Consider the following 22871-nt stretch of genomic DNA (forward strand, 5'->3'; position numbering starts at 1 on the left):
CGCAGTCTAGAGTTTACCTTTTTTTCGGGAGGCAGTGTTTCCGGGTTAGGTCGCGACGCGTGCCGTACATCCGGGTTCAAACGTCGAGCCAATTGCTGGTCTGATGGGAGGGTTTTTCCTACTTTTTCTTACTTTTTATCTGGGCGTTGGCGTACCTTTCTTGGGGTGTCTGCGTAACTTCCCAGACTTACCTTGGTTTGGTCAGATGACACCTCTGGGACTGGCTAGCCAGCGTTCATGTCTACATTATTGATCTCGTCGTCCGGTGTGTGAGTCACTCACTCGTGAGCTCCTAGAGGTCAGCGACTGAATCTGGTTCCATGGGGTCCTTGGGGCCTCGGAGCCCTAGCACAAGGCCCACTACTCAGTTGGCTCTTAATCAAATCTGTGAAACGAATTATAAAGTTGCTTTTCTACTAGACCTTGTTGGGACACCAAGGAGCCGGCGTCGGTTGCTTAACTTGGATGCGGTACCTGACCTAGAGGGAGGCGAAAGGGTTGTTAGCGTGATGTGACTCTGGTGACCTACACCGAGAAGCTGAAGGGTCTCTTAAGCTCTGCGGCCGGAAGCCATCTGCTTCTGCGGTTTATACAATAGCAACTTTATCAGGAGTTACTTTTCTGCGCGCTAGCGTATGACATTAATTTGTCTTCCTGATTCATCAAAGGGAGTTTCCGTTGCAGTTGGTGATGCAGTGGGCCTCTCCCATTTCTTTTTTCTTTACATCCATTACAATCAAGGGACGATTTGCAAGAACATCCTTTACCCCTGGAAAATAAGGCATCCAGGGCTAAAAGTCCCAAAAGAAAGAAGCTGGAAACAAGATCTGGGGATCTAATTTTAAATTTCACATTAATCATTAAGTTAAACTGTAGACAAGTGCTGAAGTACATTTTTCCTTCCAGTACTTTGACTCAGATACCACTTCATATTAGACAAATGTTTTATATTCTCTACTGAGTATTTTGCATTTTCATAGGGCTGTCATTTTCGGTTGTAATAATCGATTGGCATAGTGTCAATGGAAAATTTTTAATATTGAGTTTGCAGTGAGCAGACTTTTGGAAGGAAGAGTGCTGACATCCAATGGATGCTCAAAGTAATACAGAAGAGAAATCTCCTTTCAAAAAAAAAATGTACAGACAGTGGAATGGAGAATGAATTATTCCCTAAAAAAAAAAAAAAAAAAAAAAGCTACTGTGGGCTGGATGTGGTAGCTTACCCCCGGAATCCCAGCGCTTTTGGATGCCAAAGTAGGAGGATCCCTTGAGCCCAGAACTTCCAGACCAGCCTGGGCAACATAGGGAGACCACCCTCTACATAAAAAATAAAAATAAAGTTTTTAAGCTAACCTAGTGGCGTGATGAGATGCACCTACGGTCCCAGCTACTCCAGAAGCTGAGAAGGGCAAATCGCTTGAGTCCAGGAGTTCGAGTTGGAGGTTAACACTGAACTGTGATAGTACCATTGCACGCCAGCCTGGGTGACAGAGAGCTTGTCTCTAAAACAATAAAGAAGGCTACTGTGTTGTAGAGGAAAGATCCCAGACTTTGCAATTATAGTAAGTAGCAAAGCTACCAATTAATTATCTTAGCAAGTTGCTATTACATGAACCTATTTCACCATTGGTAAAAAGGGGGAAAAAATCTATTTCACAGGGCCATAATTATAGTTCCTTACATATTGCCTTTTTATAGTAGGCCTTTTGTAAATGTTTAATTCAAGGTGAATAAATCACAGTGGTAAAAAAGGTGAAGAGTTAACCTCAGTGTCACTTTCCAAAGAAATTGCTATAAGGCAGTGTATCTAGGCAGGGATTATGCTTAATTGAGATGCACACAGTTTAACATCTGGTGTCAAACCTTACTTCCTTCTTTGTGACCCCCCTGTAGATGTTTGCTTTTGGGACCACTGAGTAAACCAGGCCCTGAGAATCCAAGCATGAATCCACTTCTGCCCTACTTTTAAGGATTGACATTCCATGCAGGAAAGCAGATAAGCATAATTTCTGAATAAATAAGACAACAAAATGAAATGGATGCTGGTCAACTCTGATGCAAATTTTAAGAAGGAGACTATGCTTCTATGTCTCCCAGCTTCACAGAAAAAAAAAAAAAGAAAAAAAGAAAGATGTTCAGAGTAGGGTACCTACACTTGGAAAAAACGCAAGTATAAGTCTGCCATTCCCATGAATCCAAGATGAATCCTGGCACAGAGTAGGTCCTCAAATTTTGCAAAATTAATTTTGAATCTTTATCACCCTGGCCGATGCACTGCCATAACACAAATCTTACTACCTTTCTATGTCAGTCCCATTTTTAAAACTGTGTAACCTATGAAAAAAAAAAAAAAACTCACCAAATCAAAGAGAGGAAGTGCTAAGCAAATACAGGAACCAAAAAGGGTTATAGAGGCTGCCTTATGCTGTCTCATCCAGTTCCTTTGCGGTCCTCTTCTTCAGCACATGCCATAGCTGTTCCTCACGGCCTGTGAGACGAGCATCTTGGATATAGGACAATGGAAGAGTTAGGTGAGTGAGCAGCTTGGAGAAGAAGCTCTGAGGGAGTGAAGACTTGGCTGCCATCTCCTTGTGTGGTGGGGTATACTTCTGGCTAGACTGTGGGTAGTAATGGAAGATTTTATTTTCACTTCTTTCCTGTCCTCAGCCCTGCCAAGAGTGAAGCATGAGGAACTATGATTGTTTTGGGGAACTATGGGTTCACTGTTTGCAGTGGCAAAATAGATGGAGAGTTTGGTGCTAACCGCAGAATAAACTCTTGGCAAATACATTTGGACTGAATTGTTACTGCAGTTGTTGTCTTGTTATGGGCGTTTTGCCCTTTGGAGGTGACTGGAGGTCATAGGGTGGCCACGTAGCAAGACAATGCAGAGATGTGATTTGAGGAGGAAAAGAAAGAGCAAAAAGGGAGTTGGGGTGTTATGAGGAAGAAAAGATGGACTAGAAGTATAAGAATGAGGGATCTGTAGAGGTTGGAAAAAGGCCAGAGTGGTTTCATTTGTTGCATGTTTTAGTATTAAATCAAGAAGGCATAGCACTCTAACTCTAGTGATTTTGTTGCTAAGCTTTTTATTCAGAAGAATTCTGAAGGAAGAGATTACTATGGCCTGGAAATATGACACCTCCTTCCACTCTAAGGCAATTAAAACCAGCAGTGGAACTATTAGCCACATTAACCAGAGAAATCCTGGATTTCAAACCTGGAGTAATGTAAGGTTTGTCGTTCTTGGGACTCATTCCATAGCCTTTGCCAACATCTGTTGCCAGCATCTTAACTAACACTGAGTCACTAAACTATACCCAATTTCCAAACTGTATTAATTCCACAGTGTCCTGGTTTGGGGTGTGTTTGGGGATGGGGTATGTCAAAAGTGCAAAAAACAACAACAAAAAATATCTTGCACATTGTTACGTTGTCTTAAAAAAAATGGCGTGTGATTTCAAAGCTGGAGAAACAGAGGAAAAGTAAAGGGCAAATTACCAGGAGGCAAGAGATGTTAATGAAGAGAAAAAGGTAGTGTTTAATAAATACCAAACTGCTTTGGAGGTAAAGTCTATTTTGATACTGGGCCAGACTCTTTTTTGGACTTGGGGTAGAATTCTAATTCTTATCCTACGTGAGTGCTGGGAGAATGTGAATTTCTGCTTGAGTTCCAGTAGGGCTAGGGCCTTTTTTCTTTTTCCTTTTTTTCTTTCTTTTTTTTGGGGTGGGGATGGAGGGGACACCAAATGGCTTTCATGGCAAATAATTCAAAAGGAAACTAATACTTATTGAGTAAATCAAGCAAAAACTAGACATTTTTACATATGTTAATCATTTTAGTGTCTGCAGCAACCCTCTGAAATAGGTATTATCCACTTCTTTTTCAGATGAGAAGACTAAGAAAAACAAAATAACTTTTTCAATGTCACTGTCGGGAACACCCGACACCAAAACTAAGCAGCAAGGTGCTCTCCTATTTTAGAAGTTTATTGGTTCTGGTGTTCTGGCCAATGAAGTAACCCAGATTTAACAGAAATTTATATTGTTTTGCATCTCCTGAGCAGGCTAAATGTTAGGTAAATCTTGTCCGGAAATACAGAAAGTACCAAGTAGCCTGGAAGCTAACATTTGTGCAGATTATGCAGTTGGCTACATCTCCACAGGCTGTTGATGGCTACACTTCAACAGTTTCTTCAAATTGTCATCAGCCCAGTAACTACCCTTGAGACTTTGTGTGGATCTTTCTTCCTGCTGGCAGAGAAATGGCATCGAGGACAGGTTGGCTCAAGTGAGCAAATATTTCCTGTCTGCAGTAGTGCCTCAGAGGCTAGCAGCTTGTATACACCCAGAAGGTTTTACCTAAACCCTCATTACATAGGCATTAGGCATGATAGATAAAGAGGAACCAGGAGCAAATTCTGCCTCCGAATGAAATCCATGCAACCCTCAGAGACTCCCAAGAGACCTCACTTTACTCCTTTCATGTTAATATTGATATTATTTCATCTCCACAGTAAAAGACTACAGTGAAGAATTATGGAGTCTTCAGTCTAGTCCCCGCTTCCCCCGCCCCCACTGTCCAGGAATCCCATATTTGTCATACTGAAATTAGTCATCTTCAAATTACAAAATCTGGCAAAAGGCATAATAACCTCACAGTGTTGGTGATATGCACACTCATATGAAACAGGAAGAGAAAAGCCTATAACTCATGACCCAGAAAGAAGGGTTTTGATAACTTTGGTTAGCTCGTGCTTCTGAGGGCAACTTCCTACTCTTAGTGGTATGGTTTCCTCTCTCTTATAATCTTTATTGTAAATGGCTTTTTATTTTGAGCTCAGGAGGATCTTTGGCTTCCAGTTAGAGCAAAGCTTAGAAAATAGAAAAGAAAGGGGCTCTAGCTTAATTGAAAGATGCAGAATAAAAATTCGAAATTCTCAAATTTGGTGTAGGGTCTGGCTAATAAAAATCTGAGGCAAAAATTTTCTTTCTTTTTCTACCTTAGTTTTCTTTTCTTTTTCCTTTTTTTTTTTTTTTTTTTTTTTTTGAGACGGAGTTTTGCTCTTGTTGCCCAGGCTGGAGTGCAATGGCACGGTCTTGGCTCACCGCAACCTCTGCTTCCCAGGTTCAAGCGATTCGCCTGCCTCAGCCTTCCTGAGTAGCTGGGATTACAGGCATGGGCCACTATGCCTGGCTAATTTTCTGTTTTTAGCAGAGACAGGGTTTCTCCATGTTGGTCAGGCTGGTCTCGAACTCCCAACCTCAGGCGATCCGCCCGCCTCGGCCTCTCAAAGTGCTGGGATTACAGGCATGAGCCACCATGCCCAGCCTATTTGTCCTTCTTTTTAAAAAACTTCTATTATAAAGAAATTTAAGTATGCAAAAGTAGAGAAAATAGTTTAATGAATTCTGATATGCCCATCAACCAGTTGAAACAATCAGTTCTTCATCAGTCTTATTTCATATATATGCCCACCCATTCCTTTCACCCCTGTAATTATGTTAAAACAATTTCAGATGTCATTTTATCTGTAAATATTTTAACACTAACCTCTAAAATAAATAAATATATATTTATACATATAACTGTACTGCCATTGCCATAACTACAACAGCCTTAATAGTAATTCCTTAATATTGTAAAATACCATTATCATACCTAAAAACTTAACAGAATTACTTCATATTATCAAATATCATTATCACACCTAAAATAAACAGTACTTACTTGATATTATTTAATATCCAGTCAGTGTTCAATAGTCTTGATTGTTTCATTTTTAGGGTAGATTTAATGATCCAAATAAAGTTCATACAATTAAATTTATTATAAGTCTCTCAACTTTTTAATGCTATAGGTTCCCCCCATCTCTTTTTTCCCATTACAGTTATTCATTTGCCCTAAAGTTTAGTTCAGTTTGCTTATCTCTAAAATGGTACCTAAAAGTCAACATTTTTGATAAATGGATGATTATGAAAGATCTGTATATTTCATTTGTAAAAAAAAAAGGATTAGATCTCTTCTAATGCCATTAAGAAATATTCATTCCTCCAAAATCTAAAATAAATGAAAAATCTGGTTTTTTTTTTAATGACCTGTGAAGTTTTTTTTCCTTATCTGAGAACTTTAGATGTAGGCAGGTCCTTAGAAATAATATAATTCTGTGTTTAAAGTTTGAAAGCTATAATCTGTGGTAAGAAGTCTGCTAGAGATCCACTAATGGATGTTTAGCCATAATTTGAAAAATACTGTTCTAATCCAATTGCCTTGTTATGTAGATGAGGAAACTGCATCAGAGAAGGACATGACATGCTCAAGGTAACCCAGAGAATATGTATAAGACACGAGACTAGAACTTCTAACTTTCAGTTAGTGCAGGGGCTAGGGATCAGATAGCCCAGATTCAAGTCCTGGTTCTGCATTCATGAGCTTAAGCAAATTATTTTTGTCTCTTTCTTGTGATCTACAAAATAAGGACAATAATATCATCTGCCTCAAAGTGTTAGGATGATTAAATGAAATGTGTAAACTCCTGAGCACAGTGCCTGGCATGTGTTAATTTTTATTAATTATTATTTATTTCGTTGTAACAGATAGATACTAGTATATAATACTTTTCCAAAAAAAAAAAAAAAAAAACTGAAAGAGTAACAAATCCCAGCTATTTAAATTGCAACATCTTACTTGATTTTGCAATATCTCAGTTTCCTCCCCAACGATTTTTTCTCTCCACACCCTAAAAGACAAGATACTTACACCTTGCTTTGAAAATTTTGTTACGTGCTCAGGATAATTGTTAAGATTTAAGAAAAAAATATCATTAGGATTAAGAATAAGTGTTATTTCCCTTGTATGTTTTGAAAAATGGTAACATAATTGCTTATATTTTTCTGATAGAAAAAAGCATTTAGGATTTATTTCTTTCTTTCTTTCTTTCTTTTTTCTTTCTTTTTTTTTTTTTTTGAGACAGGGTATCACTCTTTTGGCCCAGGCTGCTGGAGTGTGGTGGTGTGATCTCGACTCACCACAGGCTCACCTAGGCTCAGGTGACCCTCCCACGTCAGCCTCCCAAGTAGCTGGGACTACAGGTGTGTGCCACCATGCTGGGCTGACGTTTTTGTATTTTTAATACAGACTGGATTTTGCTATGTTGCCCTGGTCTGGAACTCCTAGGCTCAAGGGATCCTCCCACCTCAGCCTTCCAAAGTGCTAAGATTATGGGCATGAGGCACTATACCCAGCCCAGTTTTATTTTTTTCTAATTAAGGATATTTGTGGGCAATCTACCCTAAATGAATGATGAAAATTAATACCTGTGGTATAAAAAATCAAATTATAGCATGAGACTATGAAATTGAATGCAACCATAGAAAATAAGAAACAAACCACAATTTATGGAGGCGTTAAACATTTCTTGGTAGGATTCACCACATGCTTGAAGTGAAATAAGGAATAAGGGAAAGTATTTGAAAATAGCCATAACTGAAGAAAAGGAGATGAATGTGGGCACAGTGAAGATATTTAAGGAGAAAATGACTGTAGAGATTTAAATATTCTCTGTCATGATTCTCTTGCTTCTTATGATGTAGATGCCTTATTGGAGGAACTGGAACGCTCCACTCTTCAGGACAGTGATGAATATTCCAACCCAGCTCCTCTTCCCCTGGATCAGCATTCCAGAAAGGAGAGTAACCGTGATGAGACTTCGGAGATCCTTTCTGTTCAGGATAACACAAGTCCCTTGCTGGTAACTTTTCATTTATTATGGTCCTTAAACATGGATGTTTGAGTGCATTTCTGAAAATTAACTGTATCCCACATAAAATGGTATGAAAGGAGAATAATATATCCAAGAAAGAGAAAAAATAATGCCTTAGTGTTAATCTAAAGATGTTTTTGGAAAGAGGAGGAAAATTGAGAAAATCATCACAGAGGAATGAGTTTTTGAGAACTAAATTTATTTTTCTATTTTTTTATTTTTTTATTTTTTTATTTTTTGAGACAGAGTCGCATTCTGTCTCCAAGGCTGGAGTGCAGTGGCACAATCTCGGCTCACTGCAACCTTCACCTCCCAGGTTCAAGCAATTCTCCTGCTTCAGCCTCCCAAGTAGCTAGGATTACAGGCACGCACCACCACGCCCAGCTAATTTTTGTATTTTTAGTAGAGATGGGTTTCGTCATGTTGGCCAGGCTGTCTCAAACTCCTGACCTGAGGTGATCCACCTGCCTCGGCCTCCCAAAGTGCTGGGATTACAGGCATGAGCCATTGCACCCAGCCGAAAACTAAATTTTTTCTAATGAGCACATGATCACAGGCAGAGTATTGTCTGATTCACTGGGGATATTCTGATGTTACTGTGGGGGCATCAGAGATGCATGTTGCAGTTTGACTGGAATGGTACTCAGGCCAGAGATCACCTGAGGAAGGCCAGGTGGCAGCATAGACAAGTCTTCTCAGGGTGACTTTTTAGGGTCACTACTTCCCAGGTCTTATTTTCTGCTGAATAGATTAGGAAATTCAATTATTAGTTTACACAGAGATGATGAAGCTCTAGGGAACCAACTCAAACTAACCAAATTGACAAGTGATTTTGTATATATATTTTAAAAACCCAGGGCAGTTGCAGTGGCTCAGGCCTGTAATTTCAGCACTTTGGAAGGCTGAGGTGGGGGGATCACTTGAAGCCAGGAATTTGAGACCAGCCTGGGCCATATGGTGAGACCCCTGTCTCTACGAAAAATTAAAAAATGAGCAGCATGTGGTGGCGCGTGCCTATGGTCCCCGCCACTCAGGTGGCTGAAGCAGGAGGATTGCTTAAGCCCAGGTGGTCGAGGCTGCAGTGAGCTATGATTGCGCCACTCCATCCCAGCCTGGGCGACAGAATGAGAGCTTGTCTCAAAAAACAAACAAAAAACACAAAAACAAAAAAACAAAACTCAGAAATCAAATTTATTAATTTATGGTTACAGTTAAAGCTATCAAATAAAACAGCTATATTTACTCATATATGCATCCTCTCCTATGGATAAGTCTATATGGATGTACATTATAATTAAAAGGTTGCTTGATGAGAATGGAATTAGTGTAAGATGAATTAAGTAGATGCTCTTCATAGCTGGTAATTTTGTACTATGATATTTTGATTCATCATTGTTCCCTATATGAAATAGCCGGAAGCAAAGACTTGAAATTTGAGCTCAGGGGTAGTTTACCCCCTAACTGTTCTTTTCTCCAGACACATACACAGTTTTAAGGATACGAATTTATCTCTCTACTAGGGAACTATTGTCTTTGTTCTCAATGTTAGATTATAGCTGTAGGCTCCTAAGTGGTCTCCTGCCCTTTCCCCCACTGCAGTCTGTTCTCAAGCAGCCAGGGTCACCTTTAAAAACTAAAGTCAGACCCTGTCATTCTTCTACTCAAAACCCCAAAATGACTCCCCATCTCATTTGGAGTAAAAGCCATAGTCTTATGTTGATCTTTCTGGGGTGACCATATATCCTGGTTTACCTGAAAGAGTCCTGGGTTTATGCTTGTTTTTCTCACATCCTATTAACTTTACTTTTTACCCCAGATTTTCAATTTTATTTAAAGTTTTCTTATCAGTATTTGCGTTAAGTAAGCCACTATGGCTTAACGGACCTCCTTCCAGCTTCTTCCATGGTCTCATCTAGCAGTGTATGAAACACATATTCAGTGAACAGTGCTCTTTTTTTTTTCAGATGGAGTCTCTCTATGTCACCCAGGCTGGAGTGCAGTGGCACAATCTTGGCTCACTGCCACCTCTGCCTCCCAGGTTCAAGTGATTCTCCTGCCTCAGCCTCCTGAGTATCTGGGACTACAGGCGTTCACCACCATGCCCAGCTAATTTTTGTATTTTTAGTAGAGACAGGGTTTCACCATGTTGACTAGGCTGGTCTTGTACTCCTGACCCCAGGTGATTTGCCTGCCTCAGCTTCCCAAAGTGCTGGGAATACAAGCACGAGCCACTGTGCCCAGCCAAATTCTGACTTAATTATGGTTAAATGCAAAAGATGGCTAATGATAACTTGTCTTTTTTCTTGATTCTGTTCAGATGAAACCTAGCTAGCAGCAGCCTTTCAAGAATTATATGCGGGGTGCTGACTGTTAAAGCTAAGAGCTCAAGCACAAGTAGTCAGAGATAGCTAACTCTTCTGATCTTAGGTGGTAGCAGAAAAATTTCTGAGGCTTTTCCCCGTGCTGGCGACTTGGTGAACCACCACTCCTGCCCTCCCGTTGTCGAGTGGTGGGTGGCCTGTGAGATGCATGGAACCTCCTCAGAGTCAGTAGAAAATGGGAGAAATTGTAGCTTAATGTCATACAAATTATGTTTAGGAAATAGAGGCTAAGTAATTTTGCATAGAGTATAGTGTAACCTAATTGTTTTATTAAAGCAGTTTTGTTATTATTTGTATATGTGAAGCTGTATTTATTTTATTATATGGTAATGCCTTTTGAATTTTACAATAAACCCTTTTAGCAGTTAGCTCAAAACAAAACCCACGTGTTTAATTGTCTCAAGAAAGCTGATAATGAATATGCAACGTGCAGAAAATATTTGTCAATATTTACCATGCACCATGCAGGCAAGTAGAGAGATCACTATCCCTTTGAAAACCAGAAGGTACAAATATGGTGAAGCAGCTTTGGCATCTGTTTCCAAAGTTAATAATTTAAGAAGAATATGCCTTAAAATGACTTCAACACAGCAGCTGCAGGAGGCCTATGTACATGTCATTGTGAAGCACACCTTCCCATTAATATCAAATAACTCATAAATTAATTTTGCTCATTTTCAATTCCAAGTTTTCTTGTACTTGTAAGTAAACTGGTAATAATTAATGAGTGATTTCCCTTTGCAAACCTTCAAATAATGTTTTTTATAATAGTGTCCTTAAAGGTCTCAATTCGAAAATGTATTAATTCTGAAATGTTTCAATTTTGTTTTTTATCTAATTCAAAGAATCAAAATAAAATATGTGAAAATTTATTTCCTAGTCAAAAAGTGAAACATCTGACGTTGTTAATGCCACTGTAAATTTAGTTGAAAAGCTCAACATTGAAGGTAAACTGCTGTTTTTGTTGTAAGAATATGAATACAAATGTTAATAGAGCACAGCATTGTGTTAAAAATGTTCTTACCAAGTTAACAAGCTATTTAGCAGAAATGTATTTGGAATTGGTTGTAATGTGCTCAAAATTTGTGACTGCATTCAAACAAGCTGCAGTATTCTATCAAAACAGAAACTAAAATTGTCAAAACGTATAAATATAAATATATATACACACACACACACACACACAGAGATTATATAAGTAACTGATCTACAAAACTTTTCTGACAGAAGCTGATATTGAACACTACCATGCAAGGAAACATTTCAGAATGACTATATGTATATTCCTGTCTGTGTTGCATGTCATCAGTTGGATTTTGGGAATGCCTGAGCCTTTGAAAAACCACTTTGTAAAGCAACCCAAATTTAGACTGCATTATGTTCAAGACCAGTTGGAAATTTTTAATCAATTACTGAATGAATGTAGCATGAAAATTCAGCTTTTGAAGCTTTTAGCAAGTTACAATTATGTAAAATAAGGCTTGCAAAGGAAGAAGCTCAAATTTCTCCCTACGAAAGCCAAGAAGGAGTTGAACAAATCAAAAGATGAAAGCAGATATGGTTTAATTATCTATTTTGACAATTGTGCTTCAGAAAAATCTTGACTTTGATGTATTTTGACTTCTAATTTTATTTGGATAAATTTTTATTCTCTACAAAAATGGAGAAAAATTGTGAAAGTCTATGATTTTGCAGTATGTAGATTTGGTGAAATGTTGAAACAATCACAGATATAGACAACTTGAAAGTTTTATCTTGTAAGAAATTATTGAGCAAATGTGCTTTGAATGAAGGTAGAAAGACAGCACCTATGATGATATTGGCCTGAAATATTTACGTATTTTAATATAAAAAATGAGAAGATTCTTCATTTAGCAGAACTTACAGGTTCATCAGTATCTAGAGAAGAAATGTGTTCTCAGTTAAAAACATTACAGTCTATAGTGAAGCATCAATTAAAGTTGTCCACAATTTCAAATATATTAACCATAAAATGAAGTTTTGAGAAAGATTGCAGTTTTATGAAAATAATAACTGTTTAAATAAAAAACAAAGAAACACATGTTCCTGAAAAATGTCCACATCCCAATGCTAGAAACAATAATATCTAAATAACCAATTAAGGTATGTGAATACATATCAAGAATAATTGTCTGTACCATTAAAAATGTTCAGATAATCAATTTTTTTTTTTGCTGTTGAGACAGAGTGTCACTCTGTTGCCCAGGCTGGAATGCAGTGGCATGATCTTGGCTCGCTGAAACCTCCACATCCTGGGTTCAAGCAATTCTCCTGTCTCAGCCTCCCGAGTAGCTGGGACTACAGGCGCCCACCACCATACCTGGCAAATTTTTTTTGTATTTTTAGCAGAGACAGGGTTTCACCATGTCTGGTCACATGAGACCAGGCTGGTCTCAAATTCTCCTGACCTCAAATGATGCACCTGCCTCAGCCTCCCAAAGTGCTAGGATGATAGGCGTTAGCCACCGTGCCTGGCCAATATTTTTTTAAAATTTCTTGAATGTTCATAACTTTGTATCACTATCACTTTAAGATATTTCAGGAAGTTTTTATTTTGAAAATAAATTTTGGATAGAATTATCTTATAGGTCCACCAATATAATAAGACCAAATTCGGGTCAATAAACACATTTTTTTTTTTTGAGACCAAGTCTCGCTCTGTCACCCAGGCTGGAGTGCAGTGGCGTGATCTCAGCTCACTGCAACCTCTGCCTTCCTGGTTCAAGCAATTCTCCAAGCCTCAGCCTCCTGAGTAGCTGGGATTACAGGCACGCACCACCACTCCCAGCTAAATTTTTGTAGTTTTAGTAGAGACGGGATTTCACCATGTTGGCCAGGATGATCTCGATCTCCTGACCTCGTGATCCGCCCGCCTCAGCCACCCTAAGTACTGGGATTACGGGCGTAAGCCACCACACCCGTCCAATAAACGCATATTTTAAAAATGATAAAACCTCGTGATCCGTCTGCCTCGGCTGCCCAAAGTACTGGGATTACGGGTGTGAGCCACCGTGCCTGGCCAATAAACATATATTTTAAAAATGATACAATATGACTTATTTTTGGAACCCATTTTCTTTCTAAAAAATATCCCATTCTGAACATTTGGTGATGTGGCCACCCCATCTGCACGATCTGGCCCCTTTACTTGCTGTCCCTGTGTCCTTGGTTCACTCTGCTCAGGCCACACTCTTCTTCTCGTGGTTCCACAGATGCTCCAGGTGCTTTTCCTGCTGGCCTTTCCACCTGAATCATGTGACCCCAGATATTTGCTTTCTTTCCCCACCTCCTATATAAGTCCTTGCTCAAGCGTTCTCTTCTCAGTGTGTCCTTCCCTGATCAGTATATTTATAATTGCTGTCTCTCCCCACTTCCCATCCTCTATGCAGAATATTACTTTTACATACCAATTTCTTTATTATTTGTTTCACACCACCAGAATGTAAGCTCCAGGGCTTACAGTCTGTATTTGATTGTTTTGCTTTTTGACTGCTACATCCTCAGCCCTGGCACATGACAGGCCCTCAATACATATTTGTTCAATAAATAAATGAATTGCCAGTCAACCATCTTTTAGATTCACATGTTATTTCTTTTCATATGTCAAGTTTAATAACATTATAGTCTCCCCCTAGGCACCATCCTGTTTAGTTAAAGGGGCTTAGCTCTGACCCATTTTATTTGTTTTATGGTTCTTATCTAAGGAGGATCAACTTCTCTATTTCAGTGGTTTTTAGGCAAGGAGGGGCTGCTAGTGTTTGTTCACATGCCAACTGCTCTGTTTAGAATTTGGCTTTTCTTTGTGGGATGGCTGGTAATTCCTCTGGCTTGTGAAAGAAAAGCTCATAGATATGCCACTTGTCAATCCCCTTTAAAAGCTACAAACATCTATTAACTGTGGGTATCATTAAGCTTCAACATTCTGATAACAAAAATTTATTCTTTGCTCTTCTCTTGTCACTTACATATCTTAGGCGCAGCTCGTGTATACTACCAATATCCAGGAGCTCAATGTCTACAGGTATTTTTTTTTCTATTAAATGCTTTTAAAAATTAAAGTTAGTAGATAATTGTTATCAATCTTTGTTTGGGTGATAATTTGCTTTGCAAGTGTTTATTATTAGAACTCGTATATCATCCTCCTCTTTCCATAGTCTTTGAGCATAGGTAGAATTCTGTGAAGCTGACTTGACAACTCCTCAAGGTGCCTGGCTTCTGGAGGGGTTGTCTAGGCTAGTGGGCCCTGCTATGTCCATTACCACCTAAAGAAGTGTAAATACTCCCAGAGTTACCACAGATGTTTTGTCCACGCTGTTCCAGATGTTATGCTTCAGTTTCCTGAAAGATAAAACACACCTGAAGAAACTTCAGCAAGATTCTAGCAATGTCAGAGCTAGGATGAGGGTTAAACTAAGACAATGGGTCTCCATGGCCAACTGATGAGTGTTTACTTTTTCTTTCCATATTTGCTCAAAATTTGTATAATGGGTAGAAGGATTTCCTTTTATGAGAAGTTCCATATTAAAACAGATACACTTACTAAATCATTTCTCCTGGCTAAAGCAGAATTGGCAGTCTGAAAAAATAAAAAGATTAATTTATTATTCTGTCCTTAGTTATAGCTTGCAATTTTTAACATCAGACAACTTTCTGGAAAATAAATTAAAGGGCATAAAATATAGATAGTAAAGATTCATGCTTGGGAAACAGTGCTAGACCACACCTTATTTGGTTTCCAGATTGCAGTCAATAGTGCACACATGCAAGGCAAAAATAAGGCAAGAAATGTGCTACAAGAAGTTTTCTTAAAACTTCTCTCTTAAGGATGCTTTTTACTTTGGTGAAGGTAAGGCCAATTTATTGATACATATTGCCAGTTTATTCTAGTTCCAAGGATGTTGCCAGGTGAGAATTCCTCCTAGTCCCTCCCCAGTCCCTGAAGCCCTAATGAAAAATAAAAACAAAGCAAAACAATAACAAAAAGTGGCTGGCACACAATAGGTCCTCAGTAAATATTTGGTTTCTTAAATCTAGGAAACCAAGACTCCAATAGAAATGCGAGTGAATGCATGAACATATAACATGAAAACTAGCCCAACCAACAGCCTGTATATCTGGCACTGTGTTTAACTGATGGTGTACCAATACTAACTTATTGACACCCTCTTCCTCATAGTATGGGCCTCTCTGGCCTATTTCCCATGATTTCCTGCTTCTCTTGCTCTATATTCCAGGGGAGCTGATGCCTTGGGTTTTCCAGGCTCCAGGATCAGTTGGTCCTCACTCTTCAACCAATGGGAGGCACTGTGGAAAGACTGCAGGGTAAAAAGCAGTGAAATCCAGGGCATTTCCCCCCCAAGTCGCACTATTTCCACAGGATCTCTGTCAGCAGCTTTATCTTCTTTATGACTTCAGCTGGAGCACAACAGGTCTGCTGTGGTTTCAGCTTCTGCCTGTTGACTTGGGCCCTAGCTCTGGTAACTTTTCCTCTTTTCTTTTTCCCTTTGGCTTAGGGGTAGTAGTGACTTCTGTGTTACTCAGTGTCTTCTGTTTTGCTTCTTAGCTCTCCCCTCACCTGTGTAATCAAGTTTCTGGACTAAACTCTGTGTACTCATGTGGCTTGTGTTTTCCTGACTGGCCTTTGATGTACTTCCCATTACTGAATGATACTTGCTGTGTAGGCAGGCCTCTGTGGGAGAGTGACATAAAATCCAAGTGACCTAGTAAATATGTAATAGATAGATGCACATCCCTGAGACTGGTATCACTCTGAGCTGGCAAGGCTAGCATATAAATAGAATATTAGACACACAAACTAGATTCCTGCATTCTGTTTCTACTATTTACTCTGGCTTGCTTAAATGAACTAAATATTGCTTTTAACATACCTTCAAAGTATTTTCAATACTAGCTCTGAATATAACAATGGAATAACATTTCTAGTATAGTTATGTATCAATAGCAACATGAGCAATAATTTAGAAATGTATCTTTTATATGAACAGAAATAATTCTGGTAATAATGGAGAGGAACAAGTCATAAAAATATAACAGAGAAGTAAGTAGGGGAAAAAAACCCAGCACAATGAAGCCCCTTGCTTAAGTCTGGATTCTTTTAGATGCATCTCTTGTGATATATGTTACTGAAATCTCTGAGCAATGAAGTAAGTTGCTGCTGATGACATAGCCAAGCATCTTTACTATCTTCAAAAGGTCAGGGAGCAAATCAAAGGTTCTTCTCTTTTCAGGAACATTTCCTGCAGTGGGCACTTTAATTTGTAATCATTAACTCTTCAAGGTCTCTCATTTCTTATGTAGAATTTGATACTGTTGACTCAATAACTGTTGTAGTATTATAACAATGATCTATTTCCCTTTCTACACTGCACTAGGACTGTAGTTAAAAACCAGTGGGAATTCTTTGAATAAGCACAAATTTTTGCCCCAACTGTGAGATTGGAAGGTTTTTTAGGAATATACAAGCCCTGCTAAGAAACTGCATTTATTCTGCATTTGGGCATAGGGCAGCAGAATGTGTTCACAGTCCTGCTGCCTTTTGTATTCCCAAGGCATTTGCCTGTGGCAGCAGCTACGAAAGGATTATGACTGATCGAGCTGTGAGAAAAAGCTCCAGTGTACCTTCTTGGAAACGTCGACGATGGATTGAATCAATTACTTGCATACTTGACCGTTTTTGCTCTCAGATTAAAACAAAAAATCTTGCATCTAGTAGAGGGCCATGTAGTACCTAAAAGATAAATCTTTTATCTTAAGAGATATCCATTTTCCTCTTATATTTTCCTTGTTGTTAAGTGATCAAAAATAAGTGGACATGAGACATGTCGTATCCAAAAGATAGTCTTTTCTTCTTAAGAGAGAAAAGTATCCACTTTTCTTCTGCTTTTTTTCTGGCTGATAACTACATAAAGATAAGTAGTAAATGTATGTTTTCATTTTTGAAAATATTAAGTGAAAGACAGAACATTTACTTGTATTTATGACTTTGCATCTTTGCAGATGAGAGAGAGAAAAGGCTTGAGTAGTTGTGAGACAGAGGGTTTTGGTTTGGTGGGTTATTAGCTAAGCTCTGTTGATTAATGTTGATTACAAACATGATTCCACAGTCAGTTACCTTTTTATACCTCTTGGCCCAGTGATTTCACTTCTTAAAATTTACTCTATGTAAATGATCAAACATGGGTGCAAATATTTGTTTGGCAGTATTGATTATAATAATGAAAGTTAGAAAACAATCTAGGTGTCCAGCAATAAATTATTGGTTTGATAAATTATATAATACATTATATATTTGAAAATATATAGCCTTTAAACATTATTTTGGCAGATAATTCATGACACACAGCACAAACTTTGCAGTTTGCAGGCCCAAGCTCTTTGTTACTTGCCAACTGTATTATGTACAGAAAAGTTTTTAACTTCTCTAAGCCCCAGTTTTTCATTTGGCGGTGACAATACCTAGGTTATTATAAAAGATTTAAAGAGAACCTGTGTGAAGCTCTGTATAGAGTGTCAGGCATATTGCAGACAGACAGTCAATAAATGCTATCTATTATGGTTGCAGAAGATAGAAAAATGCATAAGAGTAGGAAAAATGTATAATTTTAGTTTTCTAAAATTACACACAATCATAGTTAAGTGTAATGGTATTAGCCAAAATGTCCAGAGTAATTGCCTCCTGAAAAGGGGATTATATGTGTTTAAAATTTTTTCTTTATATTTCTCTGCAGTTTTCAAATTTTCTACACTTAACATGTATTAATTTTATATTTTAAAACAATTTTAAATAGAAAGCTCTACACTGTGACCGTATTTATGTACTTTACTGAAGGTTGTTTGTAGAAGCATTGTGTGTGTGTGTGTGTGTGTGTGTACAATAACTGAGATATACAGGTGAATTGCACTACTGATGTCTCATCTGACACCTCCACCACTTCATCTGTTGGCCATGTGTGTTAGCTATTTTCCTAGTATAGAAGACCTGTGTTTTGTTTTGTTTTAAAAATATAACTTAAGATACAAAACTATTTCATAAACTCATGTGCATAAAAAGTCAAAGAATTTGGAAATGTATACATAGGGTGAAAATTGAGACCACTCCGCTTAGAGTCTTTCCTTTCACCAACTCATTACCAGCTCTATGGGTAACTGCTGTCAGGTTCTTCTCCTTACAGACTTATGTGTGTGCATATTCACACTTATGTACATGGGCTTACAAATTTATATAAATGGAAGTATTTTTTTTTCTTTTTTTAATTTGAGATATGGTCTCTCTCTATTGCCCAGGATGGAGTACAGTGGTGTTATCTCGGCTCCCTGCAGCCTTGACCTCCTGGGCTCAAGTTATTTTCTCATCTCAGCCTCCCAAGTAGCTGGGACCACAGGCAGGTGCCATCACACCCAGCTAATTTTTAAAATTTTCATAGAGATGGAGTCTCCCTATGTTTCCCAGGCTGGTCTTGAACTCCTGGGCTCAAGCAGTCCTCCTACCTCAGCCTCCTGAAGTGCTAGGATTACAGGCATGAGTGACTGCATCAGGCTGGAAGTATAATTTTCGTATTGTTCTGGGCTTTTCTTTTTTACATTAACAATGTATGTTGGAAGTCTTTTTTAGTTCACATAAATCTATGTCTGCTTAGCAGTTGCATGTTATTCTATAGCATGGATGAACCATAATTTATTTTACTTTAGCTCCATTGGTTTATTTCCAATTTGCTCATAGAAACTGTACCCTAATAAACGTCCTTGCACATATATTTATATATGTATGTCCAATTTTTCTGTAGGATAGATTCTTAGTAGCAAAATTGCTGAATCAAGTGGTATATGTGTCTGAAATGTTGATAGATACTGCCTTGCAAAAGTGTTTATAAATTTACATAACCACCTATGGTATATATAAATGTGTATGTGTATATATATATATAAAATTCATATTTTGCCAACACTGCATATTATCCCTCTTTTAAAATTTCAACTAATAGGTAAATATTGGTATCTCATTGCTTTAAATTGCAAATTTAAAGATTAATGAGGTTGAGGGTATTTTTATATAGTAATAAACATTTGAGTTTTCTTTTCTGAAACCTGCTTTTTAAAAGAATCCTTAGCTCAGGTTTATATTTTTCTAAATTATTTATAGATTTCTTTAAAATCTTGAATATTATATTTTAAATATTTATTTATATTTAAGTTTTGTGAACTCAGCTGTATCAATATTTTTTTCATTTTTGACATCACTTCAGAATTTTATGTCCATCTTAGGAAAACCTTCATTACCCCAAATTGTAAAGTATATTCTTCATTTTTCTATTATCTTTACACTTAAAAATATTTATATCTATCTTTAATTTGTTTCAAGTTTATTCATGTATGTGGTGTGTTGGGGATCCATATTTATTTTGTCCCAAATAGGTTGTTATTCTTTGAGTCAAATAGTCTGTTTTGGATGATTTGAAATGCCACGTTGATCAAATAGGAAGTTCTTTTAGGTGCAGGAGCCTGTTTCTGGGTTTTCTAATCTACTCCTTTGACCTATTTGTTTTTTCTTTTTCTTCTTCCTTTCCTTTCTTCTCCTTTTTTTTTTTTTTTTTTTTTTTTGACAGGGTCTCATTCTGCTTCTGTTGTCCAGGCTGGCATGTGGTAGTGTGATCACAACTCACTGCAGCCTTGGCCTCCTGGGCCAAAGTGATCCTCCTGCCCCAGCCTCCTGAGTAGCTGAGACGACAGGTGTGTGCCACCACATCTGGCTGATTTTTAAATTTTTGTAGAGACAGGGTCTCCCTATGTTGCCCAGGCTGGTCTTAAACTCCTGGGCTCAAGCAGCCCTCCTGCCTCAGCTTCCCAAAGGGATCACAGGTATGAATGATCGCACCCAGCCCTATCTTTTTTTTTTTACCAACATCATACAAATTTAATTATTGTTACTCTACAAGACACCACATCTATCAAGACAAATCTTCCCTCCTGTTTTTTTTTCTTTAAAACTTTTAATTTTTATAGAGACCAGGTATCTCTCATGTTTCCCAGGTTGTTCTCAAACTCCAGGTCCCAAGTGATTCTCTTACCTGGACCTCCCAAAGTGCTGGGACCACAGATGTGAGACACCACACACCCCTCCTATTATTTTTTTTCAAAATTGTCTTGAGTGTTCTATCCCATAAATGTTAACATCACCTTATTAATTAGCTTGAATAATTATATCAGAATGTTTATTTGAATTACATTGAATTTACAATTTAATTAGGGGAAACTGATGTAATATTTATCTTCATTTATGTAGGCCTTCTTTTCTAAAAATAAATTTTGTGCATATTTAAGGTGTACAATATTATGTTATGGGATATGAATAGTTAGTAAAATGGTTACTATAGTGAGGCAAATTAACATATTTATTATCTCACACAGTTACACATTTTTGTTTGTTTGTTTTTGTGGCAAGAACAGCCAAAATTTACTCATTCAGCAGGAATCCTAAATATGATACAATTTCATTACCGATAGTTCTTATGTTGTACATTAGATCTCTAGGCTTGTTCATCTTTCATATCTGCTACTTCATATTCTCTAACCTACATGTCCCCATTTTCACCCCCTTTCCTGCCCCTCATCACCAATGTATCTACATATTTGACCTTTTTAAGTAACAAAAAATATTCTGCCTCTAAGTGAGATCATGCAATATTTTTCTTTCTTATTTAACTTGGTATAATGTCCTTCCAGTTCATCAATGCTGTGACAAATAGCAGAATCTCCTTTTTTTAAGGCTGACTAATATTCTGTTGTGTATGTGTGCATATTTCACAATTTCTTTATTCCATTGGTGTCCATCCATTGATGAACACTTAAGTTGTTTCCACCTCTTGGCTATTGTGAATTGTGAATATTGTGGCAATGAACATACGAGTGCAGATATCTTTACGAAGTGGTAATTTCATTTATTTTGTGTCTGCCCAGAAGAAGGATTCCTGTGTCATGTGGTATTTCTATTTTTAATTTCTTTAGAAACCTCCATATTATTTTCTGTAATGGCTGTAACAATCTACATTCCCACCAACAGTGTGTAAAGGGTTCTTTTTTCTCCATACCCTGGCCAACATTTGCCATCTTTTGACTTTTTGAGAATAGCCATCTGTTTGTGAGTGATATCTCGTAATAGTTTGATTGCATTTCCCTGATGATTAATGGTGTTGAATACCTTTTCATATACCTTTTGGCCATTTTTATTTCTTCTTTGGAAAAATATCTATTCAGGTCCTTTGCTCATTGTTTAATTGGATATGTGGATCTTCCTTTATGTCTGCCAACGGTTTTTCTTCATAGAATTCTTACACATTTCTTGTTAAACATATTATTTGATATTTTACAACTTTTGTTAGAATTGTGAACAGGTTCTTTTTTTCGCATTGGATTTTCAAACTGCTTATTGATGATTAATAGGAAAGAGACTGTTTCATTTCATTCTTGTATCTAATCACCACCCTGATCTTTTTTGTTCATTCCAATGGTTGTTCAGTCATTTATCTCACATTTTCCTGGGAAATTATTATACCATCTATTTTAAAAGAAAGAATGAGGATGTGCTGCCTTTTTTTCAAATATATAATTCTCTTATTGTACTTTTAAATGCGTTTGATAATGTATTCTAGAATAATGTTGAAGATTGCCAATAATAATAGGATCTATGTCCAGCTTATCTCTTAATTAGAAATCTGCTTAATAATTATGAGGCTTGCTATAGATTTCTTATGGAAACAATTTTATCAGTTTATAGACTTTTTCTTATTTTTCTTGATATTCAACAACAGGAATGGTGGTTAAATGTCTTCCACTGCTTTTTCAGCACATATCATTGTGTTTATAAAGCTTTTCTCCTATTTGTTAACGAATTATATTAATCTTTTTCCTAATTTTGAATTTCAAACTATTTTTGGATGACCAGTATAAACGCCACCTAGCCATGACTTGTTAAAATTTTTTATGTTTTTTAAAAAAAAACATTTCAGCTAATTTTATTTAACCTTCTCTCTTCACACATGCACATCGTTTTTTCTTTGATTTTAAAAAGTTTCTGTGCTATTTATAGAATGAATTAGGTAATGTTCCATATTTTTCTATGTATTTGGGAATTTTATACAATGATCCCCCAAAAACTGTGAGTTTTTGTTTTATTTCTTGTTTTCTGTTTCACTAATTTATGCATTTATTCCTTCTGTTCAATTATTTTAGATTTTTCTGAGACTCTTGACTTGGAAGTTTTGTTTATTTCTGATCCTTCTCATTTTTTAATATCACACTTAAGTCTGTTTATATATTTTCTTCTCAATAACATTTAGCTTTCAACTCCCAAAGGCATGTGTGTGTGTGTGTGTGCGTGTGTGTGAGTGTGTGTGTGTGTTTTCATTGCTATTTCTAACTGGTTTGAAAATTCAGTTTAATTTTTTTATCCCAAGAATTATTTAGAAGTGCTTTGTTTTTTCTTAAGTGGATAGTTTTTATGATTAATTTGTACTTCCATTCACTCCAATCTAAGAATATGGTCTATATGATGTACTTTAAAAAATTTATTGAGCTTTACTTTGTATCCTCATACATAGTTAATTTTACTAACGCTTATGCAGCTACTTGAATAGAATCTGTATTCTGTTTATTGGGTCCAAAGTTTTATTTATTTATAATTTACTTACAA

General features: G+C 37.2%; 2 protein-coding genes across 11 annotated transcripts in view; one reads left to right on the top strand and one right to left on the bottom strand.

Moving 5' to 3' along the window:
• Window positions 1-2615, bottom strand: part of ZFP91 (ZFP91 zinc finger protein, atypical E3 ubiquitin ligase) — a 45321-nt gene extending 42706 nt beyond the window's left edge. Inside the window, exons 1-2 of one of the 3 annotated variants that reach the window (XM_063670893.1) lie at window positions 2360-2615; window positions 18-385 (exon numbers count right to left, since the gene is read on the bottom strand). In XM_063670893.1, coding sequence (XP_063526963.1) covers window positions 18-70 — 53 coding nt within the window. In that variant the 5' untranslated portion in view covers window positions 71-385; window positions 2360-2615. Of the gene's footprint in view, window positions 1-17; window positions 386-479; window positions 577-2359 lie in introns of those variants that run through there. The other 2 variants (XM_063670894.1, XM_054437713.2) reach the window with 2 other exon arrangements.
• The window catches only part of LPXN (leupaxin), a 51023-nt gene that overhangs the window by 609 nt on the left and 27543 nt on the right, over window positions 1-22871 (top strand). Inside the window, exons 1-4 of one of the 8 annotated variants that reach the window (XM_063670895.1) lie at window positions 2554-3230; window positions 6975-7092; window positions 7594-7751; window positions 14140-14186. In XM_063670895.1, the coding sequence (XP_063526965.1) occupies window positions 3123-3230; window positions 6975-7092; window positions 7594-7751; window positions 14140-14186 (431 nt within the window). In that variant the 5' untranslated portion in view covers window positions 2554-3122. Of the gene's footprint in view, window positions 1-151; window positions 299-383; window positions 1563-2360; window positions 2532-2553; window positions 3535-4269; window positions 4292-6974; window positions 7093-7593; window positions 7752-14139; window positions 14187-22871 lie in introns of those variants that run through there. The other 7 variants (XM_054437716.2, XM_063670897.1, XM_054437719.2 and 4 more) reach the window with 7 other exon arrangements.

This window comes from Pongo pygmaeus, chromosome 9, assembly GCF_028885625.2.
Source record: "Pongo pygmaeus isolate AG05252 chromosome 9, NHGRI_mPonPyg2-v2.0_pri, whole genome shotgun sequence".
NCBI lineage: Eukaryota > Metazoa > Chordata > Mammalia > Primates > Hominidae > Pongo > Pongo pygmaeus.